The sequence below is a fragment of the Lytechinus variegatus genome, chromosome 10 (assembly GCF_018143015.1).
Source record: "Lytechinus variegatus isolate NC3 chromosome 10, Lvar_3.0, whole genome shotgun sequence".
NCBI lineage: Eukaryota > Metazoa > Echinodermata > Echinoidea > Temnopleuroida > Toxopneustidae > Lytechinus > Lytechinus variegatus.
Window position 1 is genome coordinate 26,862,850 of NC_054749.1, and position 18,858 is coordinate 26,881,707.

The 18,858-nt window shown below is 36.1% G+C and overlaps 1 protein-coding gene across 1 annotated transcript; it reads right to left on the bottom strand.

Annotated features, from left to right (window-relative positions):
• Positions 1-297: 297 nt before the first annotated feature.
• On the bottom strand, positions 298-16,564 carry LOC121422269 (protein disulfide-isomerase-like). Its single transcript, XM_041617185.1, has 11 exons — positions 16,324-16,564; positions 10,341-10,538; positions 9,245-9,390; positions 8,377-8,490; positions 7,769-7,873; positions 6,529-6,654; positions 5,636-5,836; positions 4,932-5,052; positions 4,135-4,313; positions 3,255-3,326; positions 298-2,663 (listed from the first exon to the last, which is right to left on the bottom strand). Exons 1-11 carry the CDS (start codon positions 16,466-16,468, stop codon positions 2,583-2,585), a joined length of 1,488 nt encoding a protein of 495 aa, XP_041473119.1. The 5' UTR covers positions 16,469-16,564; the 3' UTR covers positions 298-2,582.
• Between the last annotated feature and the right edge of the window lie 2,294 nt (positions 16,565-18,858).

An 18,858-nucleotide genomic window follows, 5' to 3' on the forward strand; every position in this document is an offset into this window, starting at 1 on the left:
GCAGACAGAGATGAGAACATGTGGGACAGTGTATTTTCATTGCTTGGAAAAAGACACATCAGGCTGGAATGTCATGCTTATTTGTTCCATTTCGAAGCAATTGCATATTTTCTGACAGAAAGCCAATTATTGGCACATACATTCACACAAACACTTGGGTGGTTATTTTATTGAATTCTGTTCGAACTCTCTTTACAATAGTTACCACATCATTCATCTATCTTCAAATTATTGAGGGATGAGATCGGGGAAAGTAATGAACACCAACAACTCACAAAACACCATGAAAGCAATGAATTAAATTTTACTTTTTTTTTTAATTAGGGAGGTAATCAAACCAAGAATGACCCTTATGAACAAAACACAGAAGATAAAAATGTTTCAAAAAAAGAAACCAAAGGGAAGTCCTCCTTTCAAAGGAAAGGCGATCAACTTTCAAAAAGGAAACATGATACATAATCATATCAAGTCATGAAATATAAAATGTTTAGGAAACATACTTGGTATGTAAAACTTGCATGATACATGGGGCAGTGTTTGCCCCTTTTGAAACTGCATAAAACAGCTTTGAAGCAGTGTCGTCACAATGAACTACACACAAATTAAATATATATATATATTTGTTTTTTAAATAAAGATTACTTCAATTTACACTACTTTAAAGGTAAAGGAAGTTAAGAGTTTGATTCATCAAAATATATTCTGAAAATCACTTATATCTCTCTGAAGGTGACAACCTTCCCAGAATTAACATTTGTGTTCCTTTAAGAATGCATAAATTACTTTCTACTCATTTTTTCGCAAGTAATGGCAGCGTGACAATGATCCTAACCAAAATAATATCTGGACAAATTATGTGAATACTGATCAACATGCATGAGATTTGTTAGTATCTTCTAACAGAAATAAAAATGATTATTTACATTGTTCACACACAGCATCACGGGTGCTAAATCGCATTGATCAAAACGTAAGCAAATTATCTAGAAAGGGCATATTTATACACACAAGAATGGTCTATGGCCTAAGATATGCTACATGGTCATAATTAATACTTTTAAAATCAAATGTCATTGATGATAAAACAGATCATACAGCTATTCAATACAGCAGATACAAACACTTCAAATGTTAGTGTGAACTGCGTTGCAAGCGCCACTTCACAATCCTACATCTTATAATGCTGTGAAAGTGAAACAAATTGAGATGAGCTCTTGTGGTTTTCACCTCCTTTCAACATACACCCTTAAATAGTTTTATGTGGTTTCCTTGCAACGAAACCTGTTTTCATTTGCAAGCTTGAATTACAGAGCCCACCAGATGCTGTGTGTGAACAAGGCTTCTTACACCAATAGGCACTGTGATTGATTATACAGAAATATCTCATCTCATAGTTAGTACTCCACCCGATACATATGAATTAAAATTAATGCCACAAAAATGATGGGTAAAACCCCCCCTAAATATACCTCAAAATAAGGTTTTCAGCATAATTATTCTTGCTTGAATTAAAAGCAGGTATTAATATCAAATTCATTGTTCTATAAGGGACTCATTGTGCCTCATACTCATTATATTTGCCATTTCAAATGCATGTAAAAGCCCACAACACCTGCTAGTGGCAGAAAGTCCCTCAGTGAACAAAGTCTAAGGTCCCATTTCATATAATAATAAATGCACCATTCTATAACAAGTTTACTACCAGCCAATCAAATCAAATGATTTCAGTAGCTTTTAACTGGTATAGCAAATTTCCTGTCATAACAAGCTTTATGAAACAGGACCTAGATCGAATTTAATAAACATGCTCGTTATCCCCGAATTGCAGTTGAGGCATGCGAGAACAAACCGCCAATTCATTGAAATGTGTCTTAATGACAAAAGAAACTAAAATGGAATGACTTTGGGATGAAGATTGATTGAAAAAGAGCAGAATGTTTTATCTATGAAGGATAGAAAGTGTGTTCCATCCCAAGTCTGTACCTCTTTATTCAAGCATGTGATGCAAGGTTCACTACTTAAAAAAAAATCAAATGAAACAATACAACACAATCAAAACAAGACACATATTGCATGCCACAATCGTACGACATCATTTTTCAACGGAAGCACACATTCTAGTATACATGTATTCCATATAAACCATAACCAATGACCACTTCTTAGGGCAAATTATAAACATATTATCAACATGATTATATACCTGAACCCTGCACCAACTGCAAGTGCTTACTGACATCATGACATCTATCAAAGTCCCATTGCTATCTAACTATGATCCTCTATTAACAACAAAGATGCTCACAAAACACATGTTTTACATTTTGATAATTCATCAATATTGTCCCTTTTTCCTTTTCCACACCCACACACATATATATATATAAAAAGAAGCAAAATAAATCTTTCAACAAAATCAAGGTTTTCACATGAAATGAAATGATGTTGCGGAAGTTGATTCTATGGTTTGTATTGTTGGTCTATGAAAGCATTGGGCAGCAGACTTGGGATGGACACAGAAGCTAAAAGCCTATTGAACCTATTCAAAGAAAATAAAAATGACTAAAAGTGACTATGTTTGTTTAAAGTTCATCCTTGGCTTGATCGTCCTGGGGAACCTCCTCATCCTCTTCCTCCTCCATGTCCTCATCTTCAACATCGGCCTAAACAACCGATAACAAAACAAAAAATAAAAGAAATATATACGTTACAATAATACTCTGAGCGATGGGTCTAAACCCGGTAATGTGTCCAAAGATGGTTCCAACCAATATTACGAAGTTGGACAAAGATGTCAAGAATCCGACCATCCGAGGTTACAAGCAGGGAATAGCACCTGAGCAGTGAATAGAACTTTACGGCTTGATGGGCGGGCTTAAATCAAACACAAGCTCAAATTTGTTGGCCTTTTTGATAACAGTGCTCATACACGCAGTGATCAATCACCTTTTCTTTCAACGTTTCCATATAATTAAAACATTTTTTTCAAAGTTATATTTTCTATTGAACACAAATTTAATTATTCAGGAAAGCAATAATTGTTTAAACTACAGTTTAGCAATGCATAATTAAAATTTTCCTCATAATGGGTACGAATGTCATTTTCCAAAAGAACAATCATACATATCTCATTCATTAATTGACTAAGTTATATGTGACAATCACTTACACACATTACTTAATATAAATGTTCTTCCTTCTGTCCCTACAAGTAATATAAAAACAAGTAATATAAAAAAGATGTTTACACTTACAACAATTTCACCGCCTGACTCAACAAACTGTTTCATTGCCTCAAACGTTCTATCGCCACTATAATCAATAACCTAGTGAAAAAAAAGGAAAATTAAATGAAATTAATTGAAATATGAAAATGAATTGAAATGAGAAATAGCTGTACAATCTATGAAATATTAAAAAGAAGCATAATCATGATGTGAAAAGAAAATGAAAAATCTGGGGACAAGTATTAAAATGACAGATTAATTTATTGTAAGCAAATAATATATGATTAAGATTGGTTATTAGTCACAATTCTAAACAATTTGGTCAACAACAAGTTCATGTCATCAAAGTATTAGAGTATACACTGACAAATATTTAAAAAACAATTATTATGATTAACATAATTTTCAATTGGAAAATTTATGAGGGGAAAACCAACATTTCTTTTCATGTATAAATATCATCCTCGCTTAATACATCTACTCATCTAAGAAACAAAGATATTTTCCTTGATACAATTTCTCTGCACTTGTTGCTACTAGTAATAACATTGTATTTCATTCAGCACTTTTACATCGGAACATCTCTTATCGCTTCACAGATACTATCATCCCAGTCACAGGATTCTACTTGCTTGCACACAATGGAGGTACCTTCTCCACTCCCTGAGGAGGGCTCCAGCAATTGGTTATCAGATTCCATTGCAATGCATACTACACAGGCATGCGAATTAACCGCAGATATCATCTTGCAATTTCACTAGAGTACAACCTTCTAGTCAGTGATTTTCAAGTACCAATTTGCTCTAAGCCAAGTCAGATGCAAGGATTTGCAGTAGCTTATAACAATGGTCGGTGCAAATCACTGACTTTCTGTTTCATATCATGCTACCCTGGTTATAGTACTCACCTCATTAGTTTCTTTCTTCCAGAACTTGATTGTGGGGAAGCTACGGACAGTAGCTTCTTCAACTTCATTTTTAGTTGCATCCATCTTGGCAATAACTACATTTTCGTTATCTTTGAAATATTCACCGAGCTCTTCGTAAATAGGGGCAAGCTGTTTACAATGTCCACACCATGGGGCATCTAGGATAGAATGAAAAAAAAAATGGTTTCAATTTCTTTACTTTATTTTGAAGTGTACCTCTGTATTATTCTTTAAATTAAGGTAGAGTCATTACGTTTTTTTTCCATTTACCATGGGCGGTGGAGCAGAGGATTATCCTTTGTTCATTAGGGAATCCCCCCAAAAAAAAAAATAAATATAAACAAGATAATCTTCTGCTTTGCTACCCATGCCAGCAACCACCCCTTATTAATCGGCGATGACTGGTGGAGCAATGAAATAAAGAAATTCAGTGTCACCAAAGACTATTCATGTCAACCAATTTTAGGACTTATTTCCTTATCTAGATCAATATATCAAAACTTTCACTTGAAAACTATATTTCCAAACCAACAAAATAGGGTTATGGGAATAATAGTGCCAAGCGGAATTTCTCATTGTTCTTGCTTGAATTTATTGGTGCCAAGACATGGCCATATTGATTTGTTTCTATCCAAATCTTGGTTAGCCCACTGCAGAATTGCAACTTAAAGCACAAACAGAACTATAAGGACACCTATATAATGACAAAGTATAACTTGAAGATGCTTATCTCCTTTTCACCCACTAAACAGGGCAAGCAACATAAAGATACTCACAAAATTCAACTAAAACATCTTTAGCAGGATCAAGGGCTACTTCAGCAAAGTTTTCTCCGACAAGAACAGTTACTGGGTTGGCATTCCAGTCTTCTGGGACAGACTCCGACATCAAATGAGCCTGTCAAACAAACGAACAATAACAGTTATTATGTTAAAATCGTAAGTTTTCATTCATTCACTTCACCCCCCCCCCCCCTTATAAAACCTTCTGATTGTATCATGATGTGTTGAAGCATTGTATGAGAATGAGGTTAGGAAAATGTATATATTTGAATTGATAGATCTAGACTCCCCATCCACCAAAGAAATTCATAAATAAGTTCATTAACAAAATCTTTTTGAAACCAAATTTTTAAAATATCAACATTAAGAAGAAAAAACTTTAAATCCTTTTGCAATTTATTCACACAAATCATTAATATACAAAAGAATCTAAATTAAAATGTCTTCTCTCAATTTCCTATCCTGAAGATGAGCAAGAGATGGCTATGGTGTGTTTTCCTTAAGAAAGAAATGTACCCACATTGAAATGCACCCAACCCAGGTGAGATAAATGGGTAACTGCCGAGAATTTATTCCTTGAAACCCCGATGCATTAAAAGCTGCAGTGCTATAAAGCCAGGGTAATTATGCTGCATTATTGAAGAGCACTTAGAGACTTCTAATAGCGCTATGTTTTTATTAGGTGGCTATTAACTCACCTTGAGTTTTCCATCTTGGAAGTCATTTACAAACTGAGTGAGTGTTTCTGTGGTGAGTTCAGTTACAGCAGGTTTGTATTTCTTCATGTCTCCATCAAGGGTGATGAGACGGACGGTGGGGATCTCATCATCACCAAGACCAAAGTATTCTAGGATCCTGGAGTTAGCTTCAGCAGCAGCATCAATAAGCACAAACAGAACCTGGTGATAATGAAATATGGTGACAAATAAGACAGTGTGCAGGGAAATATGAACAGTTAGGACTATCTTTAACCAAAGACCATCTTGAATACTAAGTAGGATCTACATGTAAGTACTCTTTTGTTAAAGTATATGTATATAGTGATGTTAAGGAGAATATTAATAAGTAATTAGGTAATTAATTGGGCCCCATGGACCGATTCCCACCAAATATAAGTTGTGGGGGTTTTACATCATTTTCTACCAAAATATGGTATAAAAATGCTTAAATGCAAACAGGGTATTCATGACATCATCATCACTTCAATATTCTATAGAGTAATTTTATAAAATGATGTCACAGTGAAGGATATATAACAATGAGAAACCTGTGGGCCGTTTTATAAAGCTGTTTGTAAGTTAAGAGCGACTATAAGAACAAATGGTTATCCTTTCTTACGTCCTACACCATCGCCATTGAATATACCATTTACCGTAAGATCACCAGTCGTTCTTAAAGTCGCTCTAAACTTACGAACAGCTTTATGAAACACCCACCTGTGTATCAGACCAAAAAATGATTTATTATGTTTCGATGTATAGGTTTTATTGTTTGTCCTCCAACATGTCTGCTTGTGGGATTACTCTATGTCTTTGTGTTACCAAGGGGGGGGGGGGGCAGAAGATATCATTACCATTTTTCACACACTAACCTTTCCTTTGAAGGTGGTAGCAGCAGCATAAAATTGATCGTAGATGGTCTTGTAATCATCGGCGTCCTTCTTGACAAAGAGTAGGTTGTGGATTTTGATCTCTCCACCAAAGATCTTGCTGGCAGTCTGCAATAATAGAAGGATCAATGGGATATATTTACATTTGGGTGTTTAGCAGGTCAATTATACACAATTGCATGAAAAAAGATGTGAAATAATATGACATATTTGATTTTATAGGCCTTTAATTCGTATATCCGTGCAAAGCCACATTTCTTCAGGGCATATTTCTATATCACAGCACACAAGGGAAAATAAGGGCACAAAAAATCTCAGAGACCAATGAGAGAGGTATAAAGGCCTATCAAAAGGGCTTCCACAGCAATTACAGCCTTCGATGGCTTTGGATTGAATTTTAACCCTTATGTTACTATTATGGAAGGAAACTGTTGAAAATCTTCTTATGGATATAAACCTTTTCCAATATTGGAAATGAAAAAAGGAAGGAAAGAGAGAAATGGAAAGGAAGCGATTTCATCACACTTCCTCTACCCCCAGAAACCTGCTCACTATGTAGAAATAAAGCCAAATATAAAACCTAATATGAACATTACAATAGCCAGACCAACATTCAAAATATATATTCAATTATTTTACTATAAGTATATTTAACTGTAGACTGCTGAGACATACATCAAAGAGACTCTACAAAGATTAGATAGCCCGCGGTATGTCAACTTGAATTACACCTTCAACAATCTAGCACCCTTTGGATACGATGCAACTTGGGCCGTAGCTCTCATGTTAAACCGTTCTGTGGAGGTGATATTTAATCAAGACCAATAATCTCTTCTACAGTAGGCTATTACAGAACACCCCTTATGTGATGACCAGTGTAGGAAATAATTCTTATTTTCAGGGACTATGTTTCTCTTCCACATTGGGGCAATTGCAGAATTTTGGGGCCAATTTCTTTCATTTGAAGGGCTACATGTTCAGGGGTAAAATGTTATTGTGCAGTAAAAGCAAACATTATTCCTCTGCCACAGTTAGAATATTGATTTTCTCAATCTTGAATATTGTTTGGAACAGATCTTGGGGTTACCCTTAAAAAGAATGATCACTCCAAAGTATGCATTTGGGGGAAGTTAAGGGGTGGTTTGGGCTGTCATGTGGGCGAGATCGCCCATTGCCCTTTATAGTATTTCTTACGCTGGTGAATGTTCTCTGTGAGACTTACCTCTTCTCCAAACTCAACAACAAGTGGAAGGCTGTTCTTTGTGACAAAGCTGGTCAATTCCTCTTGTGTTAGCTCACCTTCAAACACATTCTTTAGCTCATCAAACTGTAAAAGAAACATATATATATTTTTTTAAATCTACAATACAAATGTCTTTATTTTTCTTATCACTGTGAGACAGTTTACAGACTTATTCATGGGGGTGGGGGTAATTGCATTAATTTTTCATACCTTTTTTTAATTGTAATATAAAACCAAAGTATATGTCACTAAGACATGATGCAGAAAAGGGCTGTATGATATCAAATATTTGTATATAATTAAGCTGTAATCATGATAAGGTGATGTACGTCCCACAGTCCCAATGTTCTTTTTTTTCATACCCCTGGGCCCAAAATAAAATAAATGAAATAAAATATAACCAAAAAAAAATAAAGAAATGTATATATAATAACAATGTTAAAAAAAATAATGCTGGTACAACAAAATCAAATTTCATTGACTTTTCAAAAGAAAGCTAATGGAGGTCTCTACATTAAATTAGAGTGATTTTTTGGAAGAAAAAAAACATTGCTAGATAATACGTTGATTCTCTTGAGATGATTCACCTTTTTGAAAAGAACGATGCTACCGTCTTGTGCTTCGTATTTTGACATCACAGCATCTTCAGATGTGATTGCAAATGGTACATCATCCATGCTGATAGCAACATCCAGGAATGCCTGCAATAATAATTAGTACAACCAATTATAAATTATCAACAGTAAGTGATATTTAAAAGCTTGCTTTCATAATAAAATACCAAAAAAAATTATCTGGACACCCAAGATCCTTTCATAAAGAGTTAAAACAATTGTAACTCTGCCATTATAGCAACTTCCATGGTAGCAGGACACTACTGCCAATTAACAATGAAGATTTTCATGATAAAATAGTTACGGAAATGGCAAAGTTACAATAGTTGTAACTCGTTACTGAAACAGACCCTTGCTGACATAACTTTACTTTTCAGAATCAAATTCTTAAAGATATCAAAATTTGACCAGGTTTATTGGTGATTCACTTCTTAAAACAGGAATAATAGGGGCATCTCATTTAGTTTAAAGAGGTCGCCAAAATGGGTAAAAATGTGCATAACTATTAACACAAATGGCTTTATAAAACGCTACCAGGACAATTTATCAGGCCTTATGTTTTTACATTTTTAGGGCATGACCATATACATGTATGTCCACAGGGCATATTCTACAAAAAAGGAGGCATAATAAATATCTAAAGCCAATTGGCATCAAGGCCCATCGACAGGGTATCCACAGCCAGTAATTGATGACCTTTAGACTAATTATTTTTCCACAATCACAACTGCTTCAAGAATTGGTTCATCAAATGGACCTCTTACGTGAAAGATATCACAATGGGAGCTATGCATCACATTCATATCAAACAACGGTATTCATTGTTTGAGAGTGGACTGACCTTGGGAGTTTCTTTGAAGAAACCGATGACAGCAACGTCATTATTCTCAAGGAGAGCCTCTGCTTCCTCAGCAGATGCAAGTGTCTGTGCTGGAGGTCCAGTTTTTTTGTTCAACCATGAAACAATCTCTTTAGCTGTTCTTCCTCCTGCAAACCAGATAAGACATGAAGAAAGAGAGAGACCTTGTGAACATTTCATGAGAAACAAAGTGGTTTTCATTGATAACTGAAATCCTTGCATCTGATTGGCTCAGAGCAAATTAGTCAGTGAAAATGACCGTTTGCTTCAAGCAAGAATATGAAAGAGACCTTGTAGCACACTCGAAAGGAAATTACCCACTGAGATTGACTAGGGTTAATTGTTTTATCACCACTGAACGAGAATTTTAGTTTCCATTAGCTTTTAACATGATCCAGCGGTGACACAACATTTTCTCAGGCGACAATTACTCCAAGCTTTCATCCAGGGTTGAAATTGGCCATTAATGTGTGGAATTCCCAGAAGAGCAATTGTCGCCGGAGCAAATGTCATAGAACCTACCCAGCTGATACAAATCTTACAGATATGGGAATAGCAATATAAGCAAAAGAAAAGCATCTTGTCTCCAATGTAACATGTTGAAAACATTTTTTTTAATGAGCTTTGTCTCCTGTAAAGGAGGCTTACATGTAGGGATTAGTCTAGTCTCAAATCATGTAGATAACAGGCACAATAAAATATGGTGACAATATGTTTTGTTTCTGTTTTCTCACTTATGCATGGTTTTCATGTAATACTTGACAAGTAGGTACCAGTAATTCATAAAGCCACTTAATCAATATTAAGGCCATTTGAACAAATAGATAAAACCAGATACAATTTACCCCACACCAAGGTCAATTTCATAGAAAGTTTTGCAATACCATGGAAACCTTGAATGAGATTGGCTTCTGAGCCCTGCTACAATGGTAGTTGCCATAATGGAAAATTTACCATACTTGTCATTCTTCATGAAATAGGTACCTGAAAGTGAAAGGGATGAACAACACATTTATACGATCTCCACCCTGTCTGTTGTATAATGGAAAAAAATAATAAAAGAGGGTTCTCTTGTTACCTGAATAATCACTGTCCTGTCCTGACCTGAAGAACTTGAGAGTGGGGTACCCCCTGACTCCATACTTTCCAGCTAGTTTGGTCTCCGCTGTTGCGTCTACCTTGGCTAGCTTGATGGCTGATTCAGATTCTTTGAGCTTTTGGGCAGCACTGGCATATTCTGGTTCAAGAGATTTGCAATGTCCACACCAAGGGGCATCTGCAACAACATTTACACACAAATCACAATAAGAATTTTTGTAAAACTTACAAAACACATTTAACAAAAATTTGGGGGGAGGTATTGAGATCTTGCAGAGGAATAGCCATGTCCTTTGGTGATGTCCACCATATCTAAATACACTTAATATCTTTCATTCAAAAGTGCACAGCTCCAATTCCCTTCCGGTAGGAAAGTAAGCATCTGTAAATCCATGTCATCTAATGCGGTGAGGCACATTGTACCTTCTCCGTACTCAGAGATCACAGACACATACTCACGTAATGACAACTGATAAAATATCTACTAATGGACAGTGCGAGCTGACAAAACATTAGCTGCCTGTTATGATTGTAGTATCCTTCTAACAGCTTATTTGAATCTCACATACAGGAAGTGTGGAAATAAAAGAGAAGATTCGGATGTCTACAAATATTACATGAATGCATGAGAGGTTACAAATTAATTTTGTATATTTGGAGAAGTCTACTTTTCACAAGCTACCATCTAAATCTGCAACATTGGATAAGCTTTAGTATTGCAGTGAATCCATTTTCTTCAAGGCCGTCTCCTTTTTAATTTTTCCAGGGCTCTTTCAAGTATTTTTTTTTTTTGGGGGGGGGGGAGTGAAATAGCCCCAAGCCCCTGTGAACTTTTTTTTTCCTCTGATGCATGATCACCATTGGACTTTCATAGTAGCTTTTATGGGTTTGAAGGGACCGGATGTTCTTTACTTTCATAGTTGTATGATAATTGGTATGGTTAAAAACCTATCACAAGTTTTCGGTAAATTCCCCCAATTATATGTGAATCTTTCCACTTTTTTGTGTATGAATGTGTATGTCCCCTGAAACATTTTTCCCATAGAGTATAATACGTAACAGTGTTTTTACATGAAAGTTTAGATGGCACTCTATCAAGATAAAAAATAAACTGTATCCTTTTTCATTTTTAGAAATCTCTCTCCACAGGATGAAATATTTAAACATTCTGATTTCCACTCACTACAATAGTGAGACTGAGATAAATCTTCAAATGGCTTCTTTCAAAGAAAATAAAAACATACTTGAGAGAGGGTGCTAAATTTTTGGAAAATTCAACATTTAAATTATCACAAGTGAACAACTAAAAAAAAATCAACATCGTATCACATTTTTGTAAGATTGAGAGATGAAGAGCATAATTCATATCAACCCTGCTTAAGATGGGCTTTAACAATATATCAGAGGAAGACCAGCAGAATTTAGGAGAGTTGTAGGGTCATTCAATTAGGTTGCATTTCCAGGCTGTGGTAACCTTGAAGTATGCAATCAATATCTTTCAGTGTATACGTGTAAGCCAATCAATCAATCATATTTGGGGGCAGTTTCACAAAGAAAGAGTCAAGTGTGACTCGTGTCAACATCACACTTTTTCAAGCTGTGTAAAGTAAAGGACCCAGTGCATCGCCGTTTTATGCTTTTAGAGTGTACCGGTACATGTATGTACAGTGCATTTAGAAAGTTTACACAATAACCTCTACCAATTAGACCCTAAATACTACATTGGCATATACTATAAGTCACATGAAGGTGATGAAACTTAGTGAAACTACTTGCCATATGGTAGATCTATCAGAAGTTACTAAATGGTTTTCATGTATGTACTCATGTACATGTCTAGCATCTAGTTTATCCAATGAAAACCACAATCCTTCCTATGGTTAAATGATTGATTAGTCTTGATTGCTACATATAGTTGTGGGTTTTGATCAGGCTTCCGATTTCCCTTTTTTAAGTTCCATTTCCTATAATTTTCCTTCTGTGTAGCCTTCCTAAGTTCATTACCAGATTGATTAGGCCTGCAACTTGGGGGCCTGGTGGAGGTCATTCATTTTTGGAACTGACTCAGGAACCTATGAATAGTACATGAATTGGAATCACAATACAAAAATTTAGTAATTAAGCAAATTTCATGTCTTGTGTAAATGACACTTGTTGATTTGGCAATCAATTGTCAATAGCTCTAATGACCTGGTTCTGAAGTCAGGTTTAACATAGACCATGGTCTAACTCTGTGCAAAAATTATGGAAAGCCAAAATGTAAAAAAAATTTGTGTACGTTTCTTACAAGTATGTTTACTGTGCTCTTTCCTAAATCATGAATGGTTAAGAAAGCTATCATATTTATCCTTCCAAAACAGTTAAGAATGATTTGAGAGAAAAATGAGCTCATATAATAAAATTCTACTGTTAGAAATACATTTTTGCTACTATTGGCTAGCCAGAGGTAAACCACAAATTTAATCCAGAGCTTAATTAAACATGACTTCAGAATATGGGCCCAAGAACATTTTGAGTATTGAAATATTAGGTGAATTAATGACCTCATATTGTCAATCTTTTGCTACTGTTTTATGCTACAATATATCTCTGATATATCAACAAACAATTCAAGTCCACTTGAACCCACATGGAGCTTCTACACTGACTATAAAATATGCCTTTGTTTGCTGCCTGGGAACCTTACCATATGGTGTTCTCATTGTTGGCTTTTATTTAATCATTATACCATGATTTACTACAGATTTACTTAATAATTAATTTACAACAAAAAATCCTTCCAATACAGGAGCTACATGTATGAATAATAAAAAAAATGTTTTAAGTCAAATTCAAAAGTTGCAAAAGAGCATCAGTTAATTGTCTTCTGATAGAAGTCTGGGGTCGTTTCATAAAAGTTGTTATAAAATTTAACAAAATTTGCAATAGCAGTTAAAAGTTACTTAAATCCTTAAATCTGATTGACTGATAGTAAATTTGTGCAATTGTTATCATAACAAGTCTTTGTGAGACTGCACCCTGGACTTATACTGTGGCAAGTTAAGATGTTCGTCCTTAGCTTGCGAAGATGACCAAATCTTCAAAAACTCATGTGGCGAGTTATAATGGGAGCCCTCTTTTCAGTCACAAACGTAATTCGTTAGATCCTAAGTTTTGCTCCAGCTTTTGCTTAAATCTCCTCAAATCTTTGGTCCACTAAGTTATAGGTCACACTTTTTCAGCAGATTTCCAGCACAGCGCGCATTCATCGATTAGGATAGAATTTTTAGATCGCGATACAGGCGAAACCCTTGACCTACTTTACATTTTCATCAATAATTTTATAGTTAATGATCATGCCGTCAATGTGGTTCGGACTCCCCATCTTACCCCACTTATTCAATGAACAAGTTTACAATGTATGATGTAACCTTGTTCTCTGTTGTTACTACTCCCTGTGTGGTGAAATAAGATGGGCAATGTTTGGTTTATTTTCTATTGTTTTGACTTGGGGACAAATGCTTGATTTTTTACATTGTCCATTTCCATCACATTGAAGAGCGGTTAAAAAAAAAACATTATTTGGCCATCCATGAGATAACAATTTTGCCAGATTTGATAATTTTTTTCAATTTTACTTCCAGCTTCCCAGGCTCAGCCTCAGACATTGTGCGTCCACCCCAACAGACATTGCAAAGGGAGCCAGCGGGATGGAGAAGGCTCGAATGGAGTAGGTAACCTATTGCATAAGTGCCCTGTAGGTGCATTCTGAATGAGGCATTGAGTGTGCTGCCTATAATTACAGGGTGACTGTGGAGGCATTGCTTTGTATTGTGTTCGCATGTGCAAGGAAAGATTATTCCCCACATGTGACATTGTTTTTACATAGTTGAATGTTTATGACAGCTGTCTAGACTTGGAGAAAAAAAAATATCTCACTCGGTGATCTTGCTACTCTGTGTGCTACTGGAACTTTGGCCTTGCTTTCAACCTCTTGCTATTCATATTTACAGGTATCATCCCACTCTAAAAGGTATTCATTCCAATAGAAAATTTCAACTACATTGTAATGAATTTTGAAAAAAATCTACTGACGCTAAGTGTGTTTTTTATGTCCCTGTTTCAGCGATGTCGGTAATTTTGGGAGTGTTGTTGGGCACTTCCATATGCCAATGTATGCGCATTGTTGTTTTCTATTAGTGCACCTTGGTCCCAATTAAGGTCACAACTTTTGCTTTCAAAAACAAAGGAATTGAAGAGGCGATCTGTACGAACTTAAAACTACCATGAATGAGGTATTAAATGAAAGGTGTTGATGAGCTATAAATGATGCTATGAAGCAAACACATTTTCTCACATTTCTTTTTGTTGCAACATAGGTTTCAGAAACTCAATTCAATTGCCCTGAAAAGGGGAAAATCATGAAACACAGCATCCAGGGTAAGCACAATTTGCCTTTGCAACTCTCATCACATCACGCCACATCTCCTCAGCCTCTCAGGTACAAAAATGAAGGACTTCTCCGACTCCGGTACCGTACTCGGTTTTCCGGTCTTTCTTAGGACTAGCCAGGCTAAGCTAATTCAAGTGAAAATTATATTAATATCTAGACAGTTTAAACTTGTAATTACATGCACTGAGAAATGGCGGTTTTAAATCTCCCCCCCCCCCACCAAAAACTAAAGTAACTCATGCAACAGATGTTTAAACCTTTTCCAGCTTGCACTATTTTGTGAATACATGAAATATTATAGGCAGTGTATACAGCCACACGCGTGTGTCTTTACCATCCAGCCACACGCGTGTGGTTATATCCAGAACACCTATCTGTGGATACCGCCACACGCCGCCAGTAATAACAGTAAAACACGTGTGTAGGTCTGACCGTCTATATCACGATCAAAATAACCTCATTTCTTCATTCTTACATTCTCATGATTCTAAACCCCTTTGATATCCTTAGATCATTTCAATTTCATTCTCACCGTCTTCTCTCCTTGCTTTTCTTGTCTTGTTACAAACGGTCGTCTGTTTAACAGCAAATTCTCTTTTTCTACTTGTGTCGATTCTGGCTTCCTTCGCGGTACGGTGGCAGACCCATACAGCGTTAGCGCAGCGCAGTAGACATACACAGTTTGGGTTACGTTTACGTTTGGTACGAATAATTTTCGTACCAAGCGTTAAGCATGCACGAATCCCGAGTTTCGTACGTACGCACGTACACGCACATAGCCTAGAGTCAGTAGAGAATCGACACAAGTAGAAAAAGTGTGGAAATTTGCTATTTAACAGGCGGCCTTTTGTAACGACAAGAAAAGCAAGGAAAGAAGACGGTGAGAATGAAATTGAAACGATTTAAAGAAATCAGAGTGGTTTAGAATGTAAGAATTTAATGAAGAAATGAGGTTATTTTGATCGTGATATAGACGGTCAGACCTACATACGCGTTTTACTGTTATTACTGGCGGCGTGTGGCGGTATCCACAAATAGGTGTTCTGGATATAACCACACGCGTGTGGCTGGATGGTAAAGACACACGCGTGTGGCTGTATACACTGCCAATATGGCAACATAAACAATTCTATCACATTTGACATTAAAAATAGTGATCATGGTGATACACCAGCCAACTAACATGACCATGATGACTAGCGTTTCATACAGCCAGCCAGGTCTAACGTTAACGTTAATGGTTGGGCCAAGAGAATAGATTAGAATTTAGATTCTAAACATGCTAGGGCCTAGCCCTAGCATGCCTAGGGCCTAAATACTCTAGACTAGGCCCCTAGGCCTAACCATAACGTCAGTTGGCTTATTAATTCATATGTAACATTGTTGCAACATACCGTTGTAATTGTATGATACTAGACCAGTAATCAAACAATGAATGACTGGAATGACTAACTTTTTAACGTTACAGAGTCAATGCATTAGGACACGATGATTGATTTGAGAATGAGAGAAGAGAGAGGGGTCAACTTACAAAATTCAACAAGGACAAATTCATTTTCGGCGATGAAGTTATCGAAGACAGTTTCTGTCAAGACAGCCACATCTTTCTCGGTTTCAACGTCGACTGCTTGGACGGCACATGCCGCGGCAAGAAAGCAAAGAGCTAAAAACTTCATTTTTAAGCTGAAAGTCTGTCGGTGTTCTGGGAGAAAAAAACTAGCCGTGTTTCACGTGCAGTACGTGGCAAGTCAAAGAGGATTATTTGACACGGAAACACTTCTTCTCCTAAAATACCACAGCGCCATCTACGTCAGCATTAAACACCCGTGTGTTATCGTGATTGGTCGAAATTCACCTAGCTCTTTCATGTGTAGGTCTGTGATTGGTCAAAAGAGTTAAAGGGTCTTTCCCTATTCATTCTTGGTACTTGCGTTTCGTCGATCGGATCGGAAGCTATACAGGCTGCTCATGGAGTTTCCTACCATATTTCCCCCAGGATATATCATATGTACTAAAAACACTGGATCTAAATAAATAAAAAAAAAATTAAGAGGACTGGAGTCTCCGTTCAGAACCATCCAAGTGCCCAGATGATAGCCTGGCATAGAGATAATTTGCATTGCCGTCAGCCACCGAGAAAAAAAACACGGACATTTTGGAAGAATATAGGCCTAATTATGGCAGATATGATTTTGCTGTAAAGGCCCTCGTACCTGAAAAGGGATCCGACGAGTAAAAAGATCTGGTCTGAAAACAAGAGCAATAGTGCCCCCTAGCTCCAAAGAGAGATGCCAATATTTTCGATCTGATTTAATAATGATAATCATAATTTAATAACGTATCTGTCGAAAATGAAACTCAATGGGCACAATGAACATTTAGGAAAACTTAATGTAGGCCTAATACAGAAAATGAAATCGATAAATACAGAGAAATTGACAAGACAACTACCAAATCAGTTCTAAGTTCGAGTAAGCCCATAATCTCTCCTCCCCGCCCCGCCTCGAGAAAAAAAAATGACCCGAATTCACAAAGATGGATTTCGTTCGCACCTACCATTTTTATGATTTCGAGCGAATGACCCCGATCATGAAATTAATATTTTTATCAGCGGATTGACTGATGAATTCATGATAGTGGGTGTACACGAGATTCGATGACCTCGATGAAATAATTAGGCCTACTTCTTTTACCAATATGTATATATATATATATATATATATATACATATTGGTAAAAGAAGTAGGTATATATATATATATATATATATATATATATATATATATATTGGTAAAAGAAGTATTTTTAGCATTTCCCTTAATCAATTGCATATCAGAAAATTATACATAGGCCTATACAACGATTATATCTTGACGAGTGGCAAATCATGAGTTACAGGGGACCAGAGAAAAGAAGCTACAAAGAGAGTATGTTATAGAAAAAATAACATTTTCAGTACAAAAAAAAAATCACATTTTGTAATAGATTTTGTCATATTATCCTGTTCAGGAGACTCTGGCTTGTTGACAACTCCTATACAGTCAAATGCTCATTTGGTGAAAAAGCTTTTGCTAATACTACTCCTATACTTTGAGAAAAGCACTCTCTTCAACTATACGCAATGCCAATTAAGTCAAAGAGTCATTCAAAACCAACCTTTAGACATGTATATTCTCAACATATTCAAAAATAAAACCCTCTTCTGTGTAATAATCCACTCTGTGCCTCTAGAAGGCACACTCTAAGTGATAGTGGTTATAGGCATTGGCGTTCAATGTCAGGGACCTGGGTTCAATTCCCGGCGAATTCATTTTCAAGGCCTTTGATTCAGAATGGATGACAGCTCTGAGGGACGTTGAGTGAAGCTACGCAGTGGCGTAATGAATTAAAAAAAATGTTCAGGGGGCTCACTATGGTGGCGTATCGGATAAAATTGAGTTGCGAACGAGTGAGCAAAAACTTTAACATTCAGTTATGACAGTTTGTGATAAATTTTGACATATTTGCAAAATGATATATTTCACCCTTATCCCTTTCCTTCTCTTTCCTATTCTGTTTTGTTCCTTACCATGAAATATTGGAAGGGTGGGGGGGGGGGCAAAATCGAGCCCCAAGCGGTCCATCTGTACGCCCATGAAGCAACGCATTTATCTAAGGAGTTTTTTTCAATGGCTCTGATAATGAATTTGTTGTGTTATAAACTACCATACTACAGTTAATGTCCAAATGCGAGCAAATTTTCAGTAGGTGGAAGAAAGTTGCCCCGAAAGCTCAATCATAATACATATATACATGATATAAATATGATCTAATATTTCACCTCAGTAAAAAAGATACAAAACAAAAAGTGATTTTCTCTTGGTAGGTATCCCGACGAAAATATGTTCAGGTAAAAATACATTTATAGTAGATTGCGTTTTGATTCCATACCATCCACGCCATAACATTTTGAAGGACATTTACATTCGAATGTAGTAATAAAACTGATATACTTACAGCAAGTATTGAAGAATTTACCACCAAAAGGATGATTTAAAACAATGCCGGAAGACTTTCATCAGCACAT

Excerpts from the sequence above, each read along its gene's own strand:
- LOC121422269 (XM_041617185.1), bottom strand. The coding sequence starts at position 16,468 with ATGAAGTTTTTAGCTCTTTGCTTTCTTGCCGCGGCATGTGCCGTCCAA. Across the intron at positions 7,874-8,376 it reads GCATCGTTCTTTTCAAAAAG|TTTGATGAGCTAAAGAATGT; the intron begins GTGAATCATCTC and ends TTTCTTTTACAG. Across the intron at positions 2,664-3,254 it reads AGTCAGGCGGTGAAATTGTT|GCCGATGTTGAAGATGAGGA; the intron begins GTAAGTGTAAAC and ends TCGGTTGTTTAG.